At 29.1% G+C, this 26,567-nt stretch overlaps 2 protein-coding genes and 1 long non-coding RNA gene across 5 annotated transcripts in view; 2 read left to right on the forward strand and 1 right to left on the reverse strand.

Annotated features, from left to right (window-relative positions):
* The first annotated feature begins 1,519 nt into the window (after positions 1–1,519).
* Positions 1,520–3,103, forward strand: LOC145959565 (serine protease gd-like). Its single transcript, XM_083078539.1, has 3 exons — positions 1,520–1,942; positions 2,129–2,419; positions 2,950–3,103. Exons 1-3 carry the CDS (start codon positions 1,648–1,650, stop codon positions 2,967–2,969), a joined length of 606 nt encoding a protein of 201 aa, XP_082934665.1. The 5' UTR covers positions 1,520–1,647; the 3' UTR covers positions 2,970–3,103.
* A 38-nt stretch (positions 3,104–3,141) lies between these two features.
* The window catches only part of LOC145959567 (uncharacterized), a 101,598-nt gene continuing 78,172 nt past the window's right edge, over positions 3,142–26,567 (reverse strand). Inside the window, exon 4 of the long non-coding RNA XR_014435078.1 lies at positions 3,142–3,194. This is a non-coding gene — a long non-coding RNA (uncharacterized LOC145959567). The remainder of the gene's footprint in view (positions 3,195–26,567) is intronic.
* LOC145959559 (putative fatty acyl-CoA reductase CG5065) lies at positions 13,285–24,452 on the forward strand. 3 transcript variants are annotated; one of them, XM_083078525.1, is made up of 13 exons: positions 13,285–13,385; positions 16,021–16,161; positions 19,665–19,804; positions 19,873–19,995; positions 20,219–20,344; positions 20,452–20,597; positions 20,729–20,838; positions 21,250–21,445; positions 22,045–22,284; positions 22,430–22,687; positions 22,778–22,881; positions 23,639–23,804; positions 24,087–24,452. In XM_083078525.1, the coding sequence occupies exons 2-11, from the start codon at positions 16,035–16,037 to the stop codon at positions 22,866–22,868; spliced, it is 1,557 nt and encodes a 518-aa protein (XP_082934651.1). In that variant the 5' UTR covers positions 13,285–13,385; positions 16,021–16,034; the 3' UTR covers positions 22,869–22,881; positions 23,639–23,804; positions 24,087–24,452. The 3 variants fall into 3 exon arrangements, with proteins under 3 accessions (XP_082934651.1, XP_082934652.1, XP_082934653.1); XM_083078526.1 differs by lacking the exon at positions 22,778–22,881; XM_083078527.1 differs by lacking the exons at positions 13,285–13,385; positions 16,021–16,161 and adding an exon at positions 17,844–17,917.

Genomic DNA, 26,567 nt, shown 5'->3' on the forward strand with positions numbered 1-26,567 from the left:
TCGTTTCTTATATCTCGTTTCGAGAATGTATCAGATGAGATACTTATTAGATTGGAATTTCGTATCGTGAAATACGAACGGTTCAATAGTTTCAAATGTTTTGATTAAAGATCAATTGAAACTATTCAATTGAAAAACGGAGTAATTACTCACGCGAAATTCATTAGATTGAAAATATTGATTAAAGTAGAGATACGCGCTTGTTTGAGTAACTTTTTTAAAAATCATAAGTGAATACAAAAGTGATAGAATGTCATCGACACAGAAAAAGAAAAATTTTACTTTTTTTGAAAAAAGTTTTTAAATTAGAATAAGAAAAAGAATAGAAATAAGAGTAAGAATAAATAAAAGAAGATTTCAATTTTTAGAGTTTTAAAAATTAAAAATTAATTTAAAAGAAATTAATTTAAAAAAAAATTAAATTTTAAATTTATATGTATATATATATCTGCACAAAAAATTATATATTATTTATTTTATAAAATCTAGAAAAATACTTATATGCGTAGGAGTGTGTGTGAATTTATATGCATATATAAACATATATTTTAACAAAAGTCATATCTTTAAATATTTTTGTATTTTGTTATTTCGTTAAGATATTAGAGAATACTGTAAGTAATGATCAAATAAAAGAGATGAATAAAATAAAAAATATTAGAATTGCCTAAAGCTTGATCGCTTCATAAAGGATCATGTTTCAACTTATCCTGAATCTTTATATAGAATCTTTATACAGTTCTCGATCGAGATAGTTCAATTCACACAATCACGTGTTTGTATGTTTTAATAAAAGTTATTTATGATCATGTGTGTATGCGCGCATTTATGTTCTACTAAAATTTTTTATACTTTGAATTGAACGCACTCAACAGATTGAAACAACTCTATACGAAAAATGTGGCTTCATTACAACATATTGATCTATATGTTTGGGTTTCTTCTCGTAATATCATCCAGATCGTTCGATGATGCTGTAGGATATTACTCGTTCCTCTAGAGAAAATTAATGTTCAAATTAAAAATGACGACGCAGTTAAAACACAATCTCGGAAAAATTCTTCACGAGTTGCCAATCTTGTCTTCTAAGAAGGTATAAATTCATATAATTCAGATTCGCACGCTTTTAAAATAAATAGAAAGCCCTTTATTTTTTGTTGCTTGTAGCAATAATCTATTGATGCTTTATATTTTTGTAAAGCAAAAACTAAAATAGAAAAATGATCAAAGATTTTGCATTTACAATTAAATATGATTGGAATTAAAATATTACCACGATATTATCGTTCAATTTCTCGTGTATATTTTGTTCCGCGTTGACTAGTTGACATCTGAAGACAATTGCATCATTAAATCACTTATTCATGTCTTCATTATTTTCGTATTTTTCTATAATATATTATATAATATTTTGTGTACAAAGTATGTACATCTTAAAATTAAAATGTTTGTAAATTGAATGTATATGGAATAGAAATCTGGAAAATCTCTCATCATTATTATAATTTATATAATTTTCTTCTATGTAATTTTCCAGAACCAGCACCAAAAGCAAGAAAAATCAAACATAAAAAGACACAATGGAATTATCTAACAATAAAACATCCAAATTACTGTAAAACCCCGCAGCCGACAGTTTCTTTTTATATGTCAACGTTACATACACCTGTCACTCAACATCCGAAGAAACCTATTGCCCTTCAACGTCCGATCGCTTCCTCCGATGAGATCGACAACAATCCATTTTTAACGCCACAAAGTTATATCTCTGAATGCGGCATCAGCAATCAGCCAATCAAGAGCAACATTAATCCGCTAATCGCCCAGGGAATGAAGACGTCATTGCGTCAGTGGCCGTGGTTAGTGGCGCTTTTTGTCGTGAAAATCACTGTCGTGTTTCAATGTTCCGGCTCCAATCTGACTCAAAAACACATCATAACAGGTATGTTTTAAGAAATCAAAAAGGGAAAATGAGATTGCTTACATAAGAAGATACCTACAAAGAAGACGGTTTTGTTCGTACATTAGAGATTTACAGAACATTGAAGATCTGAATCTATGAAATTCAATCTTCTTCTTCTTCTACGTTATTGTTAAAAAATGTTTTATTAGCATTTTTTATTTTTAGCGGCACACTGCTTTAGGCTGGACGCCCAAACCAATATCCCTCCCAGTGCGATATTGGCTTCTTTGGGACGATATCGTCTGCAGGACTGGCGTAAAGCGGGATCCCTGAATAAAGAGATTGCGAGCTATACGCTCCATCCCGACTACAATCAAGAAGACAGTTCTGACTCCGATTTGGCGGTTGTGACTTTGAGGACTCCCGTCGATTTCAGCCCTAGGATCAAACCCATCTGTATGTGGAACGGCTTGATTGATCTCCAGAGCGTCATCAATAAAACAGGATATGTCGTAGGTAAGGACGAGTTCGGTGATCCTTATGTCCAGGAACCGCGAATGGTAAAGGCGCCGATAGTGAATCAGGTAAAATTGTCTCCTTTCGATGAATTTCATCATTCTCGTGTCACATTTTCACAATCTGATTACTCTTCAACAAAAAGAGAAATTTTTTCAAAATGATACACTATCAAGATTTAATGAGGGATTTAATCGTTGTACACAATGTTAAAAACCCTTGCAGTTCGCGTACATGGATGCTTAATATTGAAATCCATATATATCCATGACGAATGGATTTGTCAGAATCATTATATGCTACGAATTAGAATGACAAATGGGATTTAATGCGTAATCGGTTTTAATGCAATCGTGATTAAGGCGTATGTGCAAATTTTTTTAAACTCTTGAAACACTGATATCTATATACAAATACTGATTGCAAGAAATTATCGAATTGATCGATTCTGTAAATTATTGTCGTAGAATAACATTTTTTATAGGTGATAAGATTAAAAGTTCCTAGACCAATTATTGTACAAATTATAGGAGTCATGTCTTTGGAGTGATTAGCGTTTCGTCAACTTCACTTCGAATCGCACTTTTTGCGCTGATACGCGAGGTCACAGCGGTTCTTGCAATGGTGATGATGGAAGCGGACTGACGCTTTATGATCCTTCCACGGGTCGTTATCACCTGCGCGGCATCGTTTCACGATCGCTGTTCGACCGCCATCAGTCGACCTGCGATCTCACACAGTACGTCGTCTTCGTTGACGTAGCAAAATATTTGTCCTGGGTTTACCAACAGATCTCTATGTAATATACTTTCATAATCTTATCGCAGATGTATAAAATGTTCTAGCCGATATGTTTTTCTACATAAATTTATATTATTTATATAGAGCTAGAAAAAATATAATATATGGAATAGTATAGTTTAAAATATTTCTATCTTAGAACTTTGCGTTGATTTTATCGAGTGCATTTATCGTGATACTAGAACGAAATATGTGTATATAAAAATAAATGTGATTTTAAATAATGGATCCTTTAAAAAATACATTAAAAATAAATCATATCACATATGACCCGGATATATTATATTTATTAATGCTTATTTTATTTTCTGCCATACTTTATATCATGTATCTTTATCGAACAATTCATAAATATCTTTTACATCTTATTATTAAGTACAAAAATATCACCGACAATTCATATAACATTAAATATAATTTATATAGCATAATATTCTTTTATATATAAGTTATATTTCTAAAATGTTTAAATATTAAGAATGTAAAAATATTAAGAATTAAGTTTAAGAATTTACGCATATAATATTAATATTATGTAAAATATTACAAACCTTAAATTTATAAATTATAAATATGAATTCATGTACATGATTTTTTTACGTAATTTATATATGCGCAAAGGATTATATATTATTTATTTTTTAAATTTAGAAAAATACTTATATGCATACGAGTGTGAGTGAATTTACATTCAACGTATTTAATATACTCGGCTGCAGTGGATGTCTCATAAGGCCCTTCATGTTCGCCGATCTTTTCAACAGTATAGCGATCATTTCTTAATACTCTTTTGATTCGATACGGATCAAGATACTTAGGCGCGAATTTTAATTCAGGTCCAGCTTGTGTCCTTCTGATGGCAACGAGATTGCCAACAATAGAAGATGAGGCTGATTTCCTTCGTCTATTAAATCCTCGGCGATTTTCTTGCTGAATTTGGCGGATATTCTCCTTAGCTCGGTTTCGTAATTCATCCCGATCTTCTTGGAAAATACTGATTAATTCCCTCTCTATCATCTCACGAATAAAGGCATCGTTTTTCATTTTAATGTCTGCCCCAAAAAGTAAATTAAAGGGCGTCGTCCCGATACTTCTGTGTGGCGTAGCATTCAAATATTTCTGCGCTGTATCCAAGTACCTATGCCATTCTTCTGGTCGAGGAATAGATAATTTTGTCAATAACGAGATCACCGTTCGATTAACTCTTTCAACTTGTCCGTTGCCTCTAGGAATACCTGTGGTAATACGAATATGCTGGATTCCCTCTATCTTACAATATTTCTGAAATTCGCTGGATGTGAATGCTGAACCGCGATCTGATATTATTCTCCTGGGATTTCCAAAAATGCACGATTGTTTTCTTAAACACGTCAGCAGCTCCGCAGCGCTAGCAGTTCTAATCGCGTAAAAGCAAACAATTTTCGTAAATGCATCTACAATGGCTAATATATATCCATATCTCTTACGCGTTGAAGGAAGCGGTCCTAAGTGGTCCAGATGGAACGTATCGAAGGGAGTCTCGCCCTTTTCAATGGGATGCAACAGCCCCTCCTTTTTACCATGCTTCCTTTCGGCCAGGATACATGGCACACAGTTACGAACCACTTTCTCGACTCTCACTTTTAAATCTTGTAACCAATAGTCTCGTCTAATTATTTGTTCCGTCTTAGTCGTCAACAAATGTTTCTCGTCGTGTATCCGCTTGATGATCTGCGAATGCATCGGTCGCGGCACCACCATTCGTTCTTCGCCGTCAATTAATTTAAATGAAAGCCCTGCTCTTGTCACAAATCCATCGGCCTTTCCAGCCTCGGCCAACCTAATTATTTCTCGCAGAAAGGCGTCTTCCTGTTGAGCTCTTCGAATTCGCGACGTCATACTATCTTCGCACTCATTCAACATACATACGGGTAACGGATTTCTATTCAATGCGTCCACATGCGTCATTGCCCTCCCTGAACAATGTTCAATCGCATAATCAAATTCTTCCAATTGCAAGGCCCATTTTGCCACTCGCACGCATAAATCTTTTTTATTCATGGTTAAGCTAAACGCTCTACAATCTGTCACAATTTTAAAAGATATTCCTATCAGATAAACGCGAAATTTCTTTAAGGATTTAATAATTGCAAGCACCTCGAGTTCATAACTATACTTCTCCTCCTACTATATTTCTCCTCCGCTGGAGTCGTACGACCGTTCGCGTAATAAACAGGATGCAATGAATTCAGTCAGTGTCACGCTGTAATAAAATTGCGCCATAACCGTCCTTCGAAGCATCGGTACTCGCACCTATTTAATACAATTTTAGAACGGGTCTGCTCGCCAAGGCCGCCTTCAATTCGCCGAACGCATTCCTTTCCGCTTCTTCAAATTGAAATACAACATTTTTTTTCAATAAGTTCGTTAGAGGCCGCGCGATCGAAGAATAATTACGAATAAACTTCCGGAAACAGCCTGACAAGCCTAAGAAACTTTGAATCTGCTTAACGTTCTTTGATTCGGGAAATCTCATAACCGCCTCCATCTTGTCTTCCGACGGTCACACGCTACCCGACTCTACCATATGTCCCAGAAATTCCACTTTGATCTTTAAAAATTGACATTTATTCCAATTGATTACCAACCCAAACTGACTTGCCGTACTAAAAACCTGACTGAGTTTTTGTATAACGTCCTTATAGTCTTCCGACGGTATGATCAAATCGTCCATATACATTAATACTGTCCCATCATTAATAAGGTCTCAAAACAACGCTAACAAATCTTTGAAAGACCGCCGGCGAGTTACACAGACCAAATGGCATTCTCAAAAACTCGTAGTGTCCATCAGGGACAATGAATGCTGTGAACAGAGAGAAGAATGAGAGGTGTCATGGCCTGCTTTTGGGTGATCCCTTAGAGTTCCTCAAGTAAGAGTTAGGACAACGTCCGCCATTAACAGGGAATTGTAGCGCGCGCAATTTGAAAGACTTATATCATTCTATTCTATCATGTACATTCTATTAAATAGAGATTTATATTTCATTTATTTTTTTTTTTCATTTATATTTCATTTATTGCATTTTATCTGTAACAATTTTTAAAATTATCTTTCCAAACTATTTTTATATATAAGTAAAGTTTTACATTAAGGTTAGTTATATCTCAGTTTTAAGTTTATAAATTTACAATAAAAGAATACGTTTTATTAATAAATATCACTTAATAATCGTTATATGAAATGAAATATAAAAATTAATTTATTTTTAATACATACCTATACATTATTTACCGTGACACGTCTCGAATAGCTTTGTCTTCTTTCTTCTTCTTTTCTCTGTCTCTTTCTTACTCACTGCTTCCCTACAAATGGCGCGACCAATCAGAAATCATCACACGGTGTCCTAACTCTTACTTGAGGAACTCTATGATCCCTGAAAGTGATACGCCCTCTGTGGACCTTAAAAACGTGCACCTAAACTAAGAAGCCAAGGTGCACGAATGTTCTCAGAGGGTAACATATAAGGTGCACAATTTCTGGTTCTATTCCGTGCTATATGCACAAAATGTCGGTAGCACCAGTGCTGTATAGCAAGGTGCTTACGTATATCAAATAAATTTTAATATAAATGAGAAATGACGAATTTGCGATCCTCTCACTCTCTCTCTCTCTCTCTCTCTCTCTCTCTCTCTCTATATATATATATATATATATATATATATATATATTTTATATATGAATTTGCAATGAGCAGCGACATATTTTTTCTTAAGAACAATCATATGTTTTTTTTATACCATCTGATTCCTCTTATTATTCTATGCATAAAATTATTAAAGTAAAATAATCGAAAAATGAACATTTTATCAGATATTTTATAATTTATATAAAATTATGTCAACTTAAAGAATCAAATATCTCGTTAACTGTTCAATTTTTGACTATCCTATCTTTATAACTTTTTACACGGAATATTGCGAGGAATCGATTTATATAAAAAAATTAGGATGGTTCCATTAAAAAATATGAAGATAATCTTGAAATTTCTGAAACGCTTCCACTTACGAAAACAATATTACTAGCATATCATATGGTCCTTTTAATCGTACAATTTTCGTAATTACAATTTTTTCATATCTATAAAAATAGCGTAGATATTTCAAGTGAGCAAAGTTATATATATATATAGTTATATATGTGTGTGTGTGTGTGTGTGTGCGCGTGTGTAGCGTATACGGGAGTTATGTGAGCAAGCGAGAAGATAATAAGAGAGAGCGAAATGGCAATAAGAGCGAACGAGATAGCAATAGCACGAGCAACGAAGACTTGGAAGTCGAGTCTTTCTTACAGCCTGGCATACTATTTCTCTCTCGCTCGCTCCTATTACTATCTCGCTCGCTTCTGTTATTGTTTCACTCGCTCTTACGTACTCATGTATTGTCATGCTCATCTCGTTATCAAATCTGCCGCTGCATCTGGCAAGCGGCCGATGACAAATTATGACAAATAAATAAGTTAATTATTTTAAGATATATTTATAAGAGTATGGGAGTAATTTTAATGGAATAATGAAAATTTTGCGATTAAAATAACATCAAACACGGTATCAATCGGATAAACGTAGTTAAATATATAATCAAAATTTTTATTATCAGACCAATTAAAAATTATCCGATTTACGTCGTGTTTGATATCATTTTAATCGCAAAAATCTCAATAATTCATTAAAATTACTTTCAAATGGATAAAATAAAAAATAGGAGTTTCAGTTTTTATTTTATAAGATGTTTACATTCGCGAGGAAGCCGAGTCTGCTTATCTTTACGACCTGTCAAGTGCGAGAGCGACAGCGAAACCGCGAGTCGAGAGCGAGCGAGATGACCTATCATCAAAGAATTCCGAAGTCTCTTACAATCGGCTTCTTCACTTCCTCTATCCATTCGCAATTTACGAGATTATAAAGTAAAAACTGAAACTTTTATTTTTTATTTTATCGATATGAAAGTAATTTTAATGAATTATTGAGATTTTTGCGATTAAAATGATATCAAACACGACGTAAATCGAATAATTTTTAATTAGTCTGATAATAAAAATTTTGAATATATATTTAACTACATTTATCCGATTGATACCGTGTTTGATGTTATTTTAATCGCAAAATTTTTATTATTCCATTAAAATTACTCGCATACCCTTATAAATATATCTTAAAATGATTAACTTATTTGTTTGTCACAATTTGTCATCGGCCGCTTGCCAGCGGCAGGCTTGATAACGAGATGAACATGACAGTATATGAGTACGTAAGAGCGAGTGAAACAATAACAGAAGCGAGCGAGATAGTAATAGGAGCGAGCGAGAGAGAAATAGTATGCCAGGCTGCAAGAAAGACTCGATTTTCGAGTCTTCGTTGCTCGCTCTTATTACTATCTCGCTCGCTCCTATTACTATCTCGCTCGCTTCTGTTATTGTTTCACTCGCTCTTACGTACTAGAATATTAATATAATATAACATTGAGAGAAAATAATCTTCTGCATAGCCATATAATTATGATTATATGATATTTCTACAATTATTCTTGACTACGCAGCAAATATATAAACTTCTATGATTGCAGAAATACTATATAATCATAATTATGTGACTACGCAGAAGATTCTCTCTCACATTATGTTATGTTATTGTTGTATTATTTATTATTATGACTATGCTGCAAATAAACATAATTATTATTAATAAATAATACAACAATAATATAACATAATGTGAGAAAAAATCTTCTGCGTAGCCACATAATTATGATTATATTAATATTTCTGCAATCATAGAAGTTTATATATTTGTTGCGTAGCCAAGAATGATTGTAAAAATATTATATAATCATAATTATATGGCTACGCAGAAGATTATTTACTCTTGCATTATGTTATATTATTTATGTAAAAGTTTATATATTTGTAGCATAGTCATAATAAATAGTACAACAATAATATAACATAATGTGAAAGAGAATCTTTTGCGTAGCCACATAATTATTATTCATCACGATACGATGATTTTTCGCCGAGACATTCGCATTTGAATAAGAAGGCAGCTTTTTACTTTAAATGCGAATAACTCTCCAAAAAATCATTGTATCGAGACGAACAAAAAAGCATTTTAAAAAGGAGACTCTGTACTATCATATGCGTTTATCTCATTGAGCAGCGACATCAAACTCTCGCCATGTGCCGTGGTGAACTCGGGCCATTTTTTTTCAATTTTGTATGCTCTCGTTTTGTCATCCGCCATTTTCAGAAAAATTGTCGTACAAAATTGCGATATAAAATTTCGAAAACTAGAAATCCGAATCTTTAAAATGCTTTTCGTAAAATCCTGCTAGCTATATTAGGTGCTGATATATATATACCGCGGTACTAGCGAATCACGGAATTTTTATTCTTGCAATTCGGCGTTGCCAAAAATTTTTAATTGAATATCATACGATGATTTTTCAAGAGTATATATATATATATATATATATATATATATATATATATATATATATATTCTTGATTAATAGTAAAAAACCAAGTGAAAGGAATACATGTGCATGAATTGTTGAATGAGAAATAATAACTAACAATTATATAAATGTTACTTGGTTTGCTGGGTAGTGGCTGAGAATTACCGGATTGATTTTTAATATTGTATTTTTGATTATCGATTGTATAATTAAAGATTATTATCATATACTATATATCCTCTGTATTTATCGATTAACTAAATTTAATTATATAATTTTATAGTAACAGAAAAAAAAGAAATATATATATATATATATATATATATATATATATATATATATATCCCTTTCATTACGGCGGTTTGCTGCGCCGCGTCTCCGCGGACTATTTCGTGGATGCCGGCTATAGCCGGCTTTAGGAGCGAAAGGGATATACATATATACATACATATATAAAGCCGGCTATAGCCGGCATCCACGAAATGGTCCGCGAAGACGCGGCGCAGCAAATCGCCGTAATGAAAGGGATATATATATATATATATATATATATATATATATATATATATTTCTTTTCTCTTTCTGTTACTATAAAATTATATAATTAATTATATAATTATATAATTAAATTTAGTTAATCGATAAATACAGAGGATATATAGTATATGATAATAATCTTTAATTATACAATCGATAATCAAAAATACAATATTAAAAATCAATCCGGTAATTCTCACCCAGCAAACCAAGTAACATTTATATAAATGTTAGTTATCATTTCTCATTCAACAATTTATGCACATGTATTCCTTTCACTTGGTTTTTTACTATTAATCAAGAGTTGAAGAATTTAGAATGCTATTTCAATTTTTTCATAGATTTTTCCTGCCCTTTAAGACAAAAACCGGTTTATTAGATATGTTATTAAAGCCTCTTAGTCTTTATGCTACATTGTTGGTTGCATAAATGAAAAACATGTTGATGGTGAAAGGTACAAGTTATAATTTATTTATATATGTCAATGCTATACAGGGTGATTTAAAACAACCTGATGTCTTTGAAATATGATATTCTTGAACGAATTCTAAGACTATTTTTCCTCTTGAAAAATTTTGTCCTAAGCTTAATTTTTTCCCCAGACAGTCAATTTTATTGCACAAATTTGATCCTTTGAAGTGTATTAAATTATTATTGCAGTTTCTACACAATATTTAACAATATTATTACCGTCTAGGTAGGTTATAACGTAACGCTTAAGAATAAAATATCAAAAAATATCAAAAAAATTAAAAAAATTAAAAAAATTAGAAAATTAAAAAAAAAATTTTCAAGCGGAAAAATAGTCTTAGAATTCGTTCAAGAATATCATATTTCAAAGACATCAGGTTGCTTTGAATCACCCTGTATGTCAATGCAATTATGTAAAAATATCACAAAATATGGTCACATTTATGAATGTTATTACAATCGGTACTTGTAGAGGTCCTAAATTCATATTTTAAGTTAGGACATTTAATTTTGAAATAATTTGTTACCGTACATAATATTTTTACGTGATTGCATTGACACATATAAATAAATTATAACATGCACTTTTCCACAAACATCGATATATTTTTTATTTATGCCACCAAATATAAAAACTAGTTAACTTTATTATTAGTAACATATATAATAAATATTATTACATATATAATAACATATATAATAAATTGGTCTCTAGCCTAAGAGGCAAGGGAAATCTATGAAAAATAGAAATAGCACTATAAATACATAAATCTTTATCAATAGTAGAAAACCAAATATCTTTTAAACAAAACATTTACGGGCACATCTTTAGAGGAAAATTTTTTCTTCTTTTGAGATAAATCCTAAATTTATACTTTAAATTAGGACATTTAATCCTCAAAATCACCCTACATATCTAAACATACATACACACATCTAATCTTTATATAATATAATGTAATCCTAAGAACAAGAGAGAGAGAGAGAGAGAGAGAGAGAGAGAGAGAGAGAGAGAGAGAGAGAGACAAGAGAGAAAACCGAAAGTAGGATTTCTGTCTTGATTAATATTTTCATTTCATATTTATTTTTTTTTAAATGATTTTATTTTTTAAAATCGTATATTTATGTAATCGAAGAAACATTTATTAAAAACGTATATAATTTATGAGAAAAATCTCATTTATAAATGTTTACAAATTCTATTCTATAAATGGTATAATCTAAATCTATAAAACGTTAATAAATTGTTGCACGAATAATATATACACACGTGATTTTACAACTAAAATATTATACGACTAATAAACATTTTATTATTATATATATTTAACTCAAAATATGGTCAAATATATATAATAATAAAATATGTTTATTAGTCGTATAATATTTTAGTTGTAAAATCAGGTGTGTATATATTATTCGTGCAACAATTTATTAACGTTTTAAAGACTTAGATTATACCATTTATAGAATAGAATTTTGTAAACATTTTGTTTATAAATGAGATTTTTCTCATAAATTATATACGTTTTCAATAAACGTTTCTTCGATTACATAAATATACGATTTTAAGAAATAAAATAGATGCAGATACATTCTAGAAATTAAACGTTTCTTTTTCTATTCTTATATAATATTTTTTAACGCAAAAAATCCGTTTTGCTTTATGCAAACGTAATAAAAACGTATATTATACGATTGTATAAAAACCATAGAAATTGAAACGTTTATCTGATATACTTATATCACATTTATACTAACTTTACGTTTAATAAATGTTTAATATTCCATCATGTGTTTATTGAGTATAATACTTATAATATGTTTTTGCACTTATTTATTTATTATATACGTAGAATTAACAATCGCTGTTTGCGATTTAAAAATATTAATTTGACTTTAAAAACCTCAGTTTCTTCATATTATTTTCCGGAGATGATATATAATATTATTTTAGGAAGAATCTCTTTTCTTCCTAAATAATTAAGAATGGATGTTTGTCTCTTTGGCACGCTGTTTCGACCAAATGCAACGTGATAACGATACATTTTTATAACATCGCGATGAATTATGATTGCACATTCATCACGTGGATAGCATCGCACTGTTCAGGTATCTACAAATAAAACATACATCCCTCTCAGTCTTCTGACAGCGACACAACTCTACGCTTTTACATGATATACATTTTGCACTATGAATATGCTTCCTTCACCAATTTATTTAATAAAAAGATTGTAATTGTCGATTAATAGAGAAAAAATAGAGGGAAAAATTTCGACAAGAAATAATCTTGTAAAAGGAACCGTTAAGATGTCTTCATAATTGCAACCTATCCATTTTTATATATATCCAAAAATTGATTGTTTTGAAAAAAAGAATATAAAGTGTATTTTAAGAAGTTGTGTGAAAAATTCATTTGATTTCGTATCTTGCATAACTTTATATATTACATGTATTTTACGGCATAATTAATTAGGTGCTTGAAACTGGTTTTAGCGAAGTTTCTCAACAACGATATGTTTATATATATGCCTTAACCCCCCTGTAACATGAGAATTCAGTGATATATATAAGCCTTAAGCCTGTAACATGAGAATTCAGTGATGGTTCATTATTCGTTCGATTGCAACGTACAGTGCTGCATTGGAGTCTGTTTTCAAACGTAATATTCAAACATAATATTTATTAATCTATTATATACAATAGTCTTTATTAATCTAGTCTTTATTAGTCTAGTCTTTATTAATCAATTATACAAAGTATTTTCTTTATAAACCTTAACATAATACTACTATTACATTGTTAATTATATTAATATTAAAAGTTTGAAGAAATCTATATTTTTTCTTACCAGATAATATTTATGGATAATAAAGAAAATTAAGATGTTTTACAAATAATTATTTTTTTAAATTATATATAGAAAGATAAACCATACGGCAAATAAACTCTATTAATTTAAACTAATTTTTATTGTGATTATAACAATACGGATTGCAAACAATTATTTGTTTATATTAAAGAAGCAATTTTACTTTTTTAAATAAAGACATGGACATAAAATCCTAGGATAACCACATTACTTACTAATGGTAGATTCTTCAAATCATTTGGAGACATTTTTTTTCAATGTTATTGTCGAGAGGAAATATCATTGCATGTTTTCAATTTTTACTATCATATAGCTTTGTAATTAAACTTTAAATTGAAATTCTATTAAAATAAACTTCATCCGAAATTAATTAAAGAATTAACTGAAGTAGTTTTGTTAATCTTTTAACTCTACCAAATTTAGTTTGCAAAAAATATTTTTTTTTAATCACTTATTAATTAATAAATTATTGCTTCAACATTTTCGGAGAAAAAATCGTCTCCAAATGATCCCATGAATTTATTATAAGAGAGTTATATTTTTTGTAAACATGTTGACAGTTTATTGATTATAATTTACATAAAGCTTAAAAAAATTTAATGCTCAAATTAAAAAAGTTTGTATACAGAATGTCCCAGGGTCACCATACCAACAATAAACTCTATTATAATATAATATCGATATCTCTAGATTTTCACGAAGCATGTTAATATATTTATCTGCCGTTAATGTACCATCAATTTTTACTAAATTTCCTACTCCTGACCATGCAAAACAACCCCAAATCATAATACTGCCTCCTCCATATTTTACTGTTTGCTGCAAGTGACGCTCTTGATACTCTTCTCCGGGGTTTTTCCATAGTCTAAGCCTTGTTTTCCGATTAAATAGCTCAAATTTACTCTCGTCGGACTATACAACTTTTTTCCAAAAGTCAATTGGCATATCTACGTACTTTTTTGCAAATTTGAGACGCTTTATTTTATTATTACGCTTGTTGATAAAGGGCCGTTTTCGTGCAAGTGAAGGCAAGTTTCGGCTGTGAAAATTTGCTTCACGGAGTCTTCGCTCAATAGTTTTATTTGATACATTCAGATGGAGGTTCTCTCGAATTGCACGTGCCGTTAAACATGGATTTTTCTTAATTTCTCGTACAATACGAGAGTCATCTCGATCTGTAGTCGCTCGATTTCTTCCTCTTCCTGCTCTATCCGCAACAAAACTAGTCTCTCGAAACTTTTTCAACAGCTTTTGCACTTGAGTTTTGCTTACTTTAAATTTTGCTGCTACTTTTCTTTGCGAAGAATCTTTCTGTATATCTTTTATAATTAATTTTCGTATTTGTGCACAAGTTTATTTCCTAGCCATGTTAACACGCGAATTTTCTCAGTTAAGAAACAATAAGCGAATGAAACTAACGCGTATTACAATGTCACACAACACAGTATATAAACAAAACACATAATTCGCCTAACGGAGAAAATAGAGTAAGTTGCAGTGCCAACTAAGATAGCGGTCTCTTTATTTTGTCCACGTATAAAATGCAACATTCTTGAAAAAAAGTCCAAAAAAATTACTCTAACAAAAATGTTATTTTTTGTTATATGGATATTAAAATTAAGTTGATAAATAATTATTTGAGCCAAAAACATTCAATGTTTTTTTACGTTTTTATAGTTTTTAGAGACAAAAATTTACAAAATAAAAGGTAGTCTCTTTTTTTTTGTCGGGCATTGTATATATATATATATATATATATATATATATATATATATATATACACCATATTTCTTATTTCATCCATTATTGTATATATGTAAGATAACATTATCATATAATTGTTATTTTAATGTTTATTTAGTTTTATTGTTTTAATTGTTTATATTATCAAAATAATATTACATTTACAAATATTGTTCAAGAAGGCATTTTGCGAAATAAGTGCAAATACATTTACAGAATATAGTAAAATCTGAATAGATGAAGCAACGTGCAACAGAATACACACACGGTGAACACTTCGTTTATCGATCGGAAAACACAATAACTTTATTTAAAACAGAACTTGTACATATACATATATAAGTTCTGTTTTAAATAAATTTATTGTTTTCTCTTAATTAAATGCTATGTGTCTATCTAAGAGCTTTGTTATGTATCTGTTCCATGTTTAAATGTAAAAAGGCATGAACAACTTGTTTCATATTTAGTAGAAATTCTCTTTGTAGATAAACATTTTATAAATAGCGCAATACATAGTATATTTTATAAACAAATATCTATTTTGTTCATAATAATCGCACCAAAAATATTTTATCTTGTGCTATCATCGAGAATCATGTTTCTCACATGTCAATCTCTTCTCGCGGTAACAGGCTATTTCTTTTAGTTTAGAAAATTAATTAAGGTGATTTCTTTTTATTAGGACACCCTATATAGATGCAACATATATATACGGCAACTACTTCATCTTGGAAAATCATGGATTACAAACAAAACAATGAAGCTGAAATGCACAAGACGCCGATACAAAAATTTTACGCCGGACAGTCAATTTTCATTACAGGTATTTATTATATAACTGAATAGAATAAAAAATAGTAAAATAAGTAGATTAGATAATATGTGAATAATTTTGATCCACACATATTAAATTTAGAAGAACAGTTCCGTTGTGCAATAGCAATCGTCACATCAGAAATGGTCCAATTATACCAAAAAATCTTATCCTCAGAGCGAATATGTGTATACAAATAAAAAGTCTGCATTTCGAACATATGCTTTAAAACATTTATTGATCTATTTTAGAGCCAAAAAAAATTTTTAGAACGTTGAAACAATAATTTTGGATCAAAATTATTCACACATGTTATTTAATCTACTTATTTTATTTTCATACAGTTATCATGCATAGTTCTGTAAAACTTTTATCAAAATAATAAAACAGCGTATATGCTCAAATGCTGCGCAAGCTGTGCGCGCGCCGCCTCTGATTCATGCGTAATCTAAAACACTTATTCGTTAGCTTAAAGTTGCTCTTATTAAAAAAATAATATTCAGATGCAATTTTGTCAAAAGAAAATGTTGTTTCTTTTGGCATGAACTATCACGCTGTGCACTCCGCGTCCGCGAATTCTGGTACATTCTGTATATATAATAATAGATGTCATGTATAGATTTAATATGTCATATTTAATTTAAATACTTAAATACTTAAACTTTAGTCAAGTTAACAACTTTTTCTCAGTGTAATAGAAAACTGATTACCGATATGTGTGATGTGTGAAGGGTATGTGTGAATAAGTAATTAAGTATTTGTGTTAAACTATGTTATTTCATTAATTTTTAGACTTATGAAATTTCTTCATTAATAAACAAATTAAACTTTCATTAAAATAACAATTCAATTAAAATTCAATTAAAATTCAATTAAAATCCAATTAAAACATTAGTCTCGATATTATTTACATATTATATATTTATCGATTTGAAAACGGAATTAGATGTAAGTTTGTGCCTGAAAAATAGTCATGCGATGCTCTTTACAAATCTTTCCTATCCTTACATAAAATAGTGTTTTGTTTATCTAGAATATAAATCGGCTAGAAATATTGCGCAGTCCATTAACCGCACAGTTAAAATTGAGTACGACAATCGTGAACTTAAACAATGACGCACATGAGTCTTATGCATTATACCGCAAATTCTTACGCTTAAATCTACTTTGTTCTATATATATATATATGTATATATATGTATATTTTCCTTATATATATATATATATATATATATATATATATATATATATATATATAAGGAAAATTATTATCGCTTTCGTGTAATAAAATAAACCTAGATTTAGAATAAAAGAAATAAAAATTTTGTTAAAATTATTATATCATTTTACAATAATTTTAACAAAATTTTTATTTCTCTTATTCTAATTCTAGGTTTTTTTCATTACACGAAAGCGATAATAATTTTCCTTACAGCTTGATTTTAATTCAGATAACTTTTGTTTCTTTTCTTTGTTGGTGTGTGTGTGTATGTATCTTATTCTATGCTGTAAAAAGTTTATGTTTTATCAAAAAAATTAGATAATTTATCTTCACCGTTAGATTTTCAGCTCTTTACATGCTTTTGTACCTCTTCTAAAATATTTGATCGCATTGTCTATAACTAGATTATCTTAATAAAGAAAATTTATTCTGCAAATACAAACTGTTTTTTACAATAAATTATTTAAAATTCGCAAGTATCTAAACAGCTATTATTGAAGTCATTGATGATAACCGGTTTACTTTTAACCAATAATCTTAACGGTAAGATATTTTTTTTTGACACATTAAAACATTTATATTTATATTTATAAAGATCATATATTTGATTTTTTAAATTTGCATTTTCAATTGATTTTATTTTTATCTACATGACCATGAAACATAAAACAATATAGAATCCTAATCATACATTTAACGTATTAGCAATTTTACTAGTTTTTAATAAATAGTATCTCTCTTTATATTGATTAGCTAAATATTATCTTTTGAATCACTCTATTCTTTTCAATACTTATAAATAATCCAGTTAGTAAATACTACAAGTTAATTTTATGTATATAGTTTATAAATCTATCTTTATTTTGAATCTTTATTTTTAAGAATACAACTATAAATTTGATCAATAAAAATGGGCTGTTGTTAGTGATTAGGTTTCTATCTTTCAATTAAAGTTAATAAAATAAAACAATGTTAATCATTTCCAAGTGATACAAATAAAATTTGCAATTTCTTGATAAAAATCAATTTTCTTTATTTCATCGACAAGAGTGATATGCGTAATCATTGATTGCATATTTTTATAAGTAAGTTTTATTCGAAATATTTGCAACATTATAATTAGAATCAATCATAAATCAACTAAAGATTTAAAAAGAAAGATTTTTGCACTTACAAACAACTGTAAATTGTTTGTAAATTGTTTTTATACTGCTTTACATCAATTACTACGCTGATGATTTACTAATGATACAGACTTGTAAACACTGAAGTTGCAAATAACTTTTAATTTAAAAATTAGATTTATAAGCAAACAGCAATAAAATTTTTGAATCATAAAAATCTCAAATTTTCTGCATTACTTAGATCTTGGATTTGATTTCGCTGTGAAAAAGCGACTTTTCGACTTATTTTTTAGATTGCTTTACTCTATTATACAGCTGCTTTCCACTGATAATTCAATCTGTCTTTTCAATAGATTTAAGCATTTATCCGCTTATGAGAGATTCCACCTCGGATCATATCTTCTTTAGAGGCTAAAAGTCTCATTATATTGGGGAATAATTTAGCAAAAATCCTTTGAAGAGCATTCCCTTTGTTGAATTAGTTATCCTAAAATCATTGAATTGCTCTCCATTAAATCATTCAAAAGAAACTTTGCAATACATTTCCTAAATGTCAAACGATAAAAGTTGGCAGCTTATAGACTTCTATCAACTGCTTCTGTCCTTTTAGCTAAATTTCACATTGTCACTCTAACATATTCATTCTTATTTTATTTTTTATTCAATATATTTAATTTTTATTTATATTTATATTTTAGTCTTCATTTTGTTTTCTATTTTTATTACTCTATTTTTTGTATTCTCAATTTTTTCAATTTATTACACTATTATTTCATTTTATTATATACTTTATGTACCATGCGTATGTTCGTAGGAAAACTTTTGGAACAAAATAAATTACTATTATTAACTATCATTAATTATTATATATTAGTAACTCTACTACAAGTTCTCAAATTAAAATCTCTGTATTTAATATATTAATTAATAATTTAAAATTAATTTTCAATTGATAAATGTAAAAAACATTTCAAATATTAGTTTGTTTTAGTAACAATATACGTTTAATAATTTTGAAAATAGTATTAATTACTATATACATATAAATAATAAATTCGTAATACTAGAATTCTTACGAGACTCTTTCCTTACATTATCTTTCTGGATATTGTAATTAATACATATTACAGTTTATATTTAATTTTACTTTTCTATTTTTTTTACAGGTAGTACCGGGTTTCTCGGAAAAATGTTAATTGAAAAATTGTTACGAAGTTGTCCCGATATTTCTACAATGTATCTATTGATACGCCCGAAAAAGGACAAGTGCCCTGAAAGCCGACTAAATGACATATTTAAAAATTCGGTGAGTATCTAAAAAGCAGTAATATGATATATTCATGAAACATTACTATGTGAATTTATAATCTGCAGTTGTATGATCGATTAAGAAAGGAAGTGCCTAATTTTCGCAAAAAAGTTGTGCCAATTATAGGCAATTTTGATGTTGAAGATTTAGGACTGTCCGAAAATGATAAGAATATCCTGATACGTGAGGTAATAATTCAGATTTCTCTTGCATTTGTATAATTATATTCAGCTCAAAAAAGTTATCGTATGTTTAAGAGATATATATTCTATGTAAATTAAAAATATTAATTATTAAGATAGTCAAAAATACATCTTCTTCTTATATATTTGAAATATTACAATATAATATATTAGAAATATTAGATTTATATTAGAAAAAAATTCTTATTATATTTACTTTATATTGCAGGTGTCCATAATTTTCCACTTGGCGGCGACTATGCGTTTTAACGAAAAAATAAAAATTGCTACGACAATAAACATTATGGCTACAAATACCATTTTAAACATCGCTAAACGTATGTCAAACTTAAAGGTAATTTTATTTTGTAACAATAAATATTGTAAAATAATTGGGAAGAATTATTAATTTTTATGAATTTTAAAGAAATAATTAAATCGATATTGACATATATTTTGCAGTCATTCATTCACATATCGACCTTGTATGCACATTGCCACGATAACTCAATACTTATCGAGGAACGTTTTTACACATATCCTAATGATCATAAGGATTTTATTACATCAATGCGTGCTTTACCCAAAAACGATGAAAAATTATCTAGGTGCGTATTTTCTTTGTTCTCGATATATAATAAATAAGATAATAATAATAAACTTTCCATGTAAAAAAATAAATGTTTATAATAAATCAAAATTATTATAATAAATTACTGTAATATTATTATTTTGATAGAATGGCTTCATTGTGGCCGAATACATATACATGTACAAAAGCCATTACAGAGATTCTTCTCAGAGACGAAGGCAAAAACTTACCTATTGGAATATTTCGACCTGCAATGGGTAAAGAATTTAATTAATTATACATTATTTTATCATACTAATTTTTATATTAATTAATATTTTAATTTATAATTCATCTTTATTATATATAAATCATCTTCATATTATATCATAAGATATATATATATATATGTATATATAATGCAAATTCATTTTTATCGTATATAATTCATTTATATCGTAGATTTATCGTATATAATCTTGCGAGAAATATCATAAAATACATATACATTTCTTATGTGTAATATAAAAGTATAATTATTGTCATTAATAAATAAATTAATAATTAATATTAATATAACATAGTACTGAAAAAAATGAAATTTTAAGATGATAACGTAAAATCGCAAAAATATTGCAGATTATTATTAAGTGCAAGCTTTAACGAAAGAAAAATGAATATTTTTTCAGTCATGCCTAGCGCTAATGAACCGATCGTCGGATGGGGCGATAACTTATATGGACCAATTGGCAGTACAATATATATGCTGCTCGGTTACACGAGATTTCAATGGTGCGATCCCGATATTACGGCGAATTTGGTGCCTGTTGATTTTACCGTAAACGCTTTAATTGCTAGTGCATGGGATGTCTCTAATCAATGCAGGTATAATCAAATATCATCAAGGAACGCACACATCTGATAATAACACATACAGTACTGGCCAAAAATATATCACCTTTATGTTTTTTAAGGATAACTTAATTCAATGTGCATATATTTCTATCTAATCACACATATTTTAATAATAGGTATATGGATTATTAAACGATAGATTTTTCATTCAATAATGAAAACAGCAACGAAAAATTAATTAAATATATATACACTTTGAATTAAGTTATCCTCAAAAAGAACATAAAGATATATTTTTGATTGGTACTGTATTTCATTTTTGTCATAAGTAGTTTCGATATTAATTATTGTCATCAGATATTAAATATTGGCATCAATCTCAGTCCTATCTTTAGTCCTCAATTTTACTCTCAAAAAATTACAAAATATTTTATATAATTCATGTGATCTATTGTATCATTTCAACACTCGTGACAAGTTGATGTCAAGCATAAAATAATCAACCTTTTTTTTAATTAATACATCAACATATTTATGTAATATATATTGATTACATAAAATAAAAGTATTGGAACACGTGATTTATGATTAATAAGCGGTTTTTAAGAAAGGTTTTTTAATTTTTATAGGACAGGCAAAAATATGTTAATTTACAATAACCCAACAGCACCTAATGCGCCGACTTGGGGCGAATACATGAATAAAATGATCTGTTTAAATCAGAAATATCCCTTGAAAGATGCCATATGGTTACCATTTGTTTTTTTAGTACCAGGAGAAATAACATATAAAATTGGCATTTGGTTCTGTCATTTGCTTCCGGCCTTTTTTGTGGACAGTGTAAGGATATGTGTAGGCCGTCGCCCGAGGTATTATAGAAACATATATAAATATTGATTATTCAACTATGTATGTACAATAATTTATCTCGAAATTGAACGAAATTTATTTAAATTTATTTAAACTTCTAAAAAACACATAAGGAAACGTAATAATCCTTTATATATATTTCAGAATGTGGGAATTGTATAATAAAATTCACAAAACTATAAAGTTAATTGCATATTTTTCAATTACTAAATGGCATTTCACCGATGATAATGTTCAAACGATGTGGAACCGCTTGAATAAAGAAGATAAGCAATTATTTCCATTCAACATAAGGGAACTTGACTGGACAAAATATCTTATCGATTTTCACAAAGGTTTACGTCTTTATTTTTTAAATGAAGATGACAGTAATTTAGAAATTAGTCGTATAAATTATAAAAGGTAAAGAATTTCTTTTTTATCCTTATTAAAGTTAATTTGTTTTTAATATAAAGATTAAACTTCTCTTAAGGACAAAATCATGAATTTCAGGCTTTATTGGATACATCAAGTATCTAAAACTGTGTTAATTTTTTTCACTCTTTGGATTATCTGGATCATATTCGTCAAAATATTTGCATAGTTTCTCTCTATATGTAAATATGCTTTAATTTATTAATATTAATATAAATACACTAACATATATTATATATATGTATACTTTAATTTATTGATATTGATACACTAACATATAACATTGAACATATTTCTCTACATGTGTTGTTGAATTTATCGATGTTATATTATATGACATAAAGCATGTATGTTTTTATTTTACTTGCATGGCAAAAAGTTTAAATATTTTAATATTTATTCTTATCAACTTATTTTCTTGAAATTCTTAAATAATTAAAATATCTCTATTTGAAAAGATAATTTTTGTCTTAACGATTATTGTTTAAACTTGTTTAAGACAAAAATTATCTTTTCAAATAGAGATATTTTATAATAAAACCATTTTCCTTCGTTATATACATTTATCTTAAAATCCTCAACTTTTTGTGAAAATTACAAAAAAATGATGTGAGTGAAAAATAGTGCATCTTATTTCGCATTACACTTGTTTTGTTATTGTCATTATGTTATCAAGATCAAAAGTAGTAAATATTTTCGCATTCTGCAGACGACTTAACTGATCCTCAATTAAAGGTAACGGGTAACGATCTTTTATAAATCATCTTTAATAATTTTCAACAAAAGTTAAAGTTAGTTGTATGACTGCAAATAAAATCTGTTCTCCTAAAACAAAATTTGATTAGTCGAATGCATATATTTTTTGTATAATTAAAAAAATACAATTTTCTTTGTTTTATGAATCATTAAAGTATTTCATTAAACATCGCTACGTTTCAGAACTAAGTCGGTCTATTGAAAGTGGCGCAATCGAAAGAGGAGTCTGTTCGGAGAGATCAAAGGGATAAGCCTTTGTTATATCACATTTATTTTCCTTTGCCTCAACCGATACCATTACTGACCGGAATTTGGTTTAACGATGAACAATATTGTTCAGGTCCTTATGGTGAGTAAGATTTAAAAAACAATATCAATACCGTATATATTCGAGACTACAGTTGCCATTTTTCTCCAATTTTCTCCACATCAAGTTTGCAGCATAATTTTGTTTTATATTTTAATGTCTATAATGCAAGAGAGAAAACATAAAGCTACAGATAGATATAAAGCTCGTTAAGAAAACTATTTTCATCTTTACTAAAAAAATTTTAGAATTAACATGCATTCTTGAAAGATTATTTTTTTCTCAAACAATAATACAACATGTGTGATTCGTATTTCGTTTTAGCAACAGGAGAAATCATGACTTTCATTACGCTGGATCACACTTTGTATCGGTCTTCTGTGTTGTCGCATTCACAGAATTCCTATGATTTGCCGCAACAGAATTTGAACACTTCCTCCGATAAGTTCGACAACAATCCATCTTTAAAGCCACCACATATTCAACAAAGTTTCGAGCACAGCAGTCCATCACCTGTTCAACAAAATTTCGAGTGCGGTATCAGCAGTCCGTCAATCACCGACAGTTCTCTAATCTCTAAGGAAATAAAGACGTCACCGGGTTAGTGGCCGTGGTTAGTGGCGATCTTTCTCATCAAAATCAGTAATAAATTTCAATGTGCCGGCTCCATTCTGACTCAAAAACATATTATAACAGGTGTGTTTTAAGAAATCAAAGAGAGAATACTTACACAAGGAGATACGAAGGGGATGATTTTTATTCGTTTATTAGAGATTCACAGAACATTAAAGATCTAAATCTTCATTTCTAAGGAATTGTCTTCTTCTTCTTATTTATTGTGAAAAATAACGTTATTGTCGAATAATGCGTTTGTTTATTTCTTTGTTTATAGCGGCACGCTGCCTTAGCCTGGACGTCCAAATGAATATCCCTCCCAATGCAATATTGGTATCTTTGGGACGATATCGACTGTTTAACTGGAATGAAGCGGGATCCCTGAATAGAGAGATTGCGAGCTATACGCTTCATCCTGATTACAATTACCGAAGCATCAGTGGTGATTCCGATTTGGCGATTCTGACATTGAAGACTCCCGTCGAGTTCAGTCCTACGATCAAACCTATTTGTATGTGGTATACCTCGAGCGATCTGCAGAGAGTCGTCAACAAGACAGGATATGTCGCAGGGTGGGGGTTCGGCAACGTTGCATGGAATGAATCTTATGTTTACGAACCCCGAATGGCAAAGGCGCCAATAGTGAGTCAGGTAAAACTGTCTCCCTTTCGACGGATTCCATCATCTTCGTGTCACATCCTCGTAATCTGATTTCTCTTAAATGGAAAAAGAAATATATTCAAAATTACATATTATCAAGATTTAATGTGTGATTAAATCCTTGTTAAATACGAAAAAAAAGAAATTCTTGTAATTTGCACGCGTCAATAATGATATTATTGCGATTCATTATATATCCATAACGGATAGATTTGTCAAAATTATATGATTATTATACTTTGAAATTGGAATGACGAATGCGATATCGGCTTTAATGCGCATTCGCTAATCGCGATTAAGGAATTTGTACAAATTTTTGTACACTCTTGAAACACTAATATCTATATACAAATATTAATTCCAAAAAACTATCAAATTGATCGATTTTATAAATTATTGGCGTAGAATATAATTTTGTATAAGTGATAAAATTAAAAACTCTTAGTCTAATTATTGCATAATTGTAGGAGACATGTTTTCGGAGTAACCATGATTTCGTCACCTTGACTTCGAATCGCACTTTTTGCGCTGGTATGCGAGACGGCAGTGGTCCTTGCCAAGGTGATAGTGGAAGTGGACTGATGCTTTATGATCCTTCCACGGGTCGTTATCAACTGCGCGGCATCGTTTCACTATCACTGTACGACTTCAATCGGCAGACTTGCGATCTCACGCAATACATTGTCTACGTTGATGTAGCCAAATATTTTTCCTGGATTTACAAACAGATCTCTATGTAATATACTCTCGTAATCTTACCGCAGATGTGTAAAATGTGCTGCTTGACACATATTTCTGCACAAATTTGTATAGAGTTAGAAAAAAATATAACGTAAGGATTAGTATAGCTAGAAAAAAAAAATATATATATATATATACATTTCTTTATAAATTTCAATTTCTATAGTTTAGACTTTTAGATTAATCCCTTCTATTGAATGCATTTATCGCGATATTCAATTTAAATATATGTATGTAAAAATAAATGTGTTATTAAATAACGGATCTTTTAAAAAATAAAAATTTAAAATAAATCATATATGACCCAGATATATTATATTTTCTGCTATACATTGTATCATGTAGCTTTATCGAACCATTTATACATATCTTTTTATTACATCTTATTATTAAGTACAAAAATATCACCTAATTCATATAAAATTAATATAAATTACACGACATAATATTCTTTTATATAAGTTATATTTCTAAAATGTTTAAATGTAAAAATATTGTTTAAGAATTTACGCATATAATATTAATATTATGTAAAATATTACAAAATTTAAATTTATAAATTATAAATATGAATTCATGTACATGATTTTTTTACGTAATTTATATATGCGCAAAAGGTTATATATTATTTATTTTGCTAAATTTATTCTGTCGCTCATTAACCAAATGGGCGTATGGACACGTTTGACCTCCTCCCACATATGTCCCTATCTTTTCTGGACAATTTAGAAAAATATTTACATGTGTGTGTGTGTGTGTGTGTGTGTGTGTGTGTGTGTGTGTGTGTGT

Source organism: Camponotus vicinus, unplaced genomic scaffold (genome assembly GCF_025532165.1).
Source record: "Camponotus vicinus isolate PSW18456_S1 unplaced genomic scaffold, iyCamVici1.0 SCAF_1, whole genome shotgun sequence".
NCBI lineage: Eukaryota > Metazoa > Arthropoda > Insecta > Hymenoptera > Formicidae > Camponotus > Camponotus vicinus.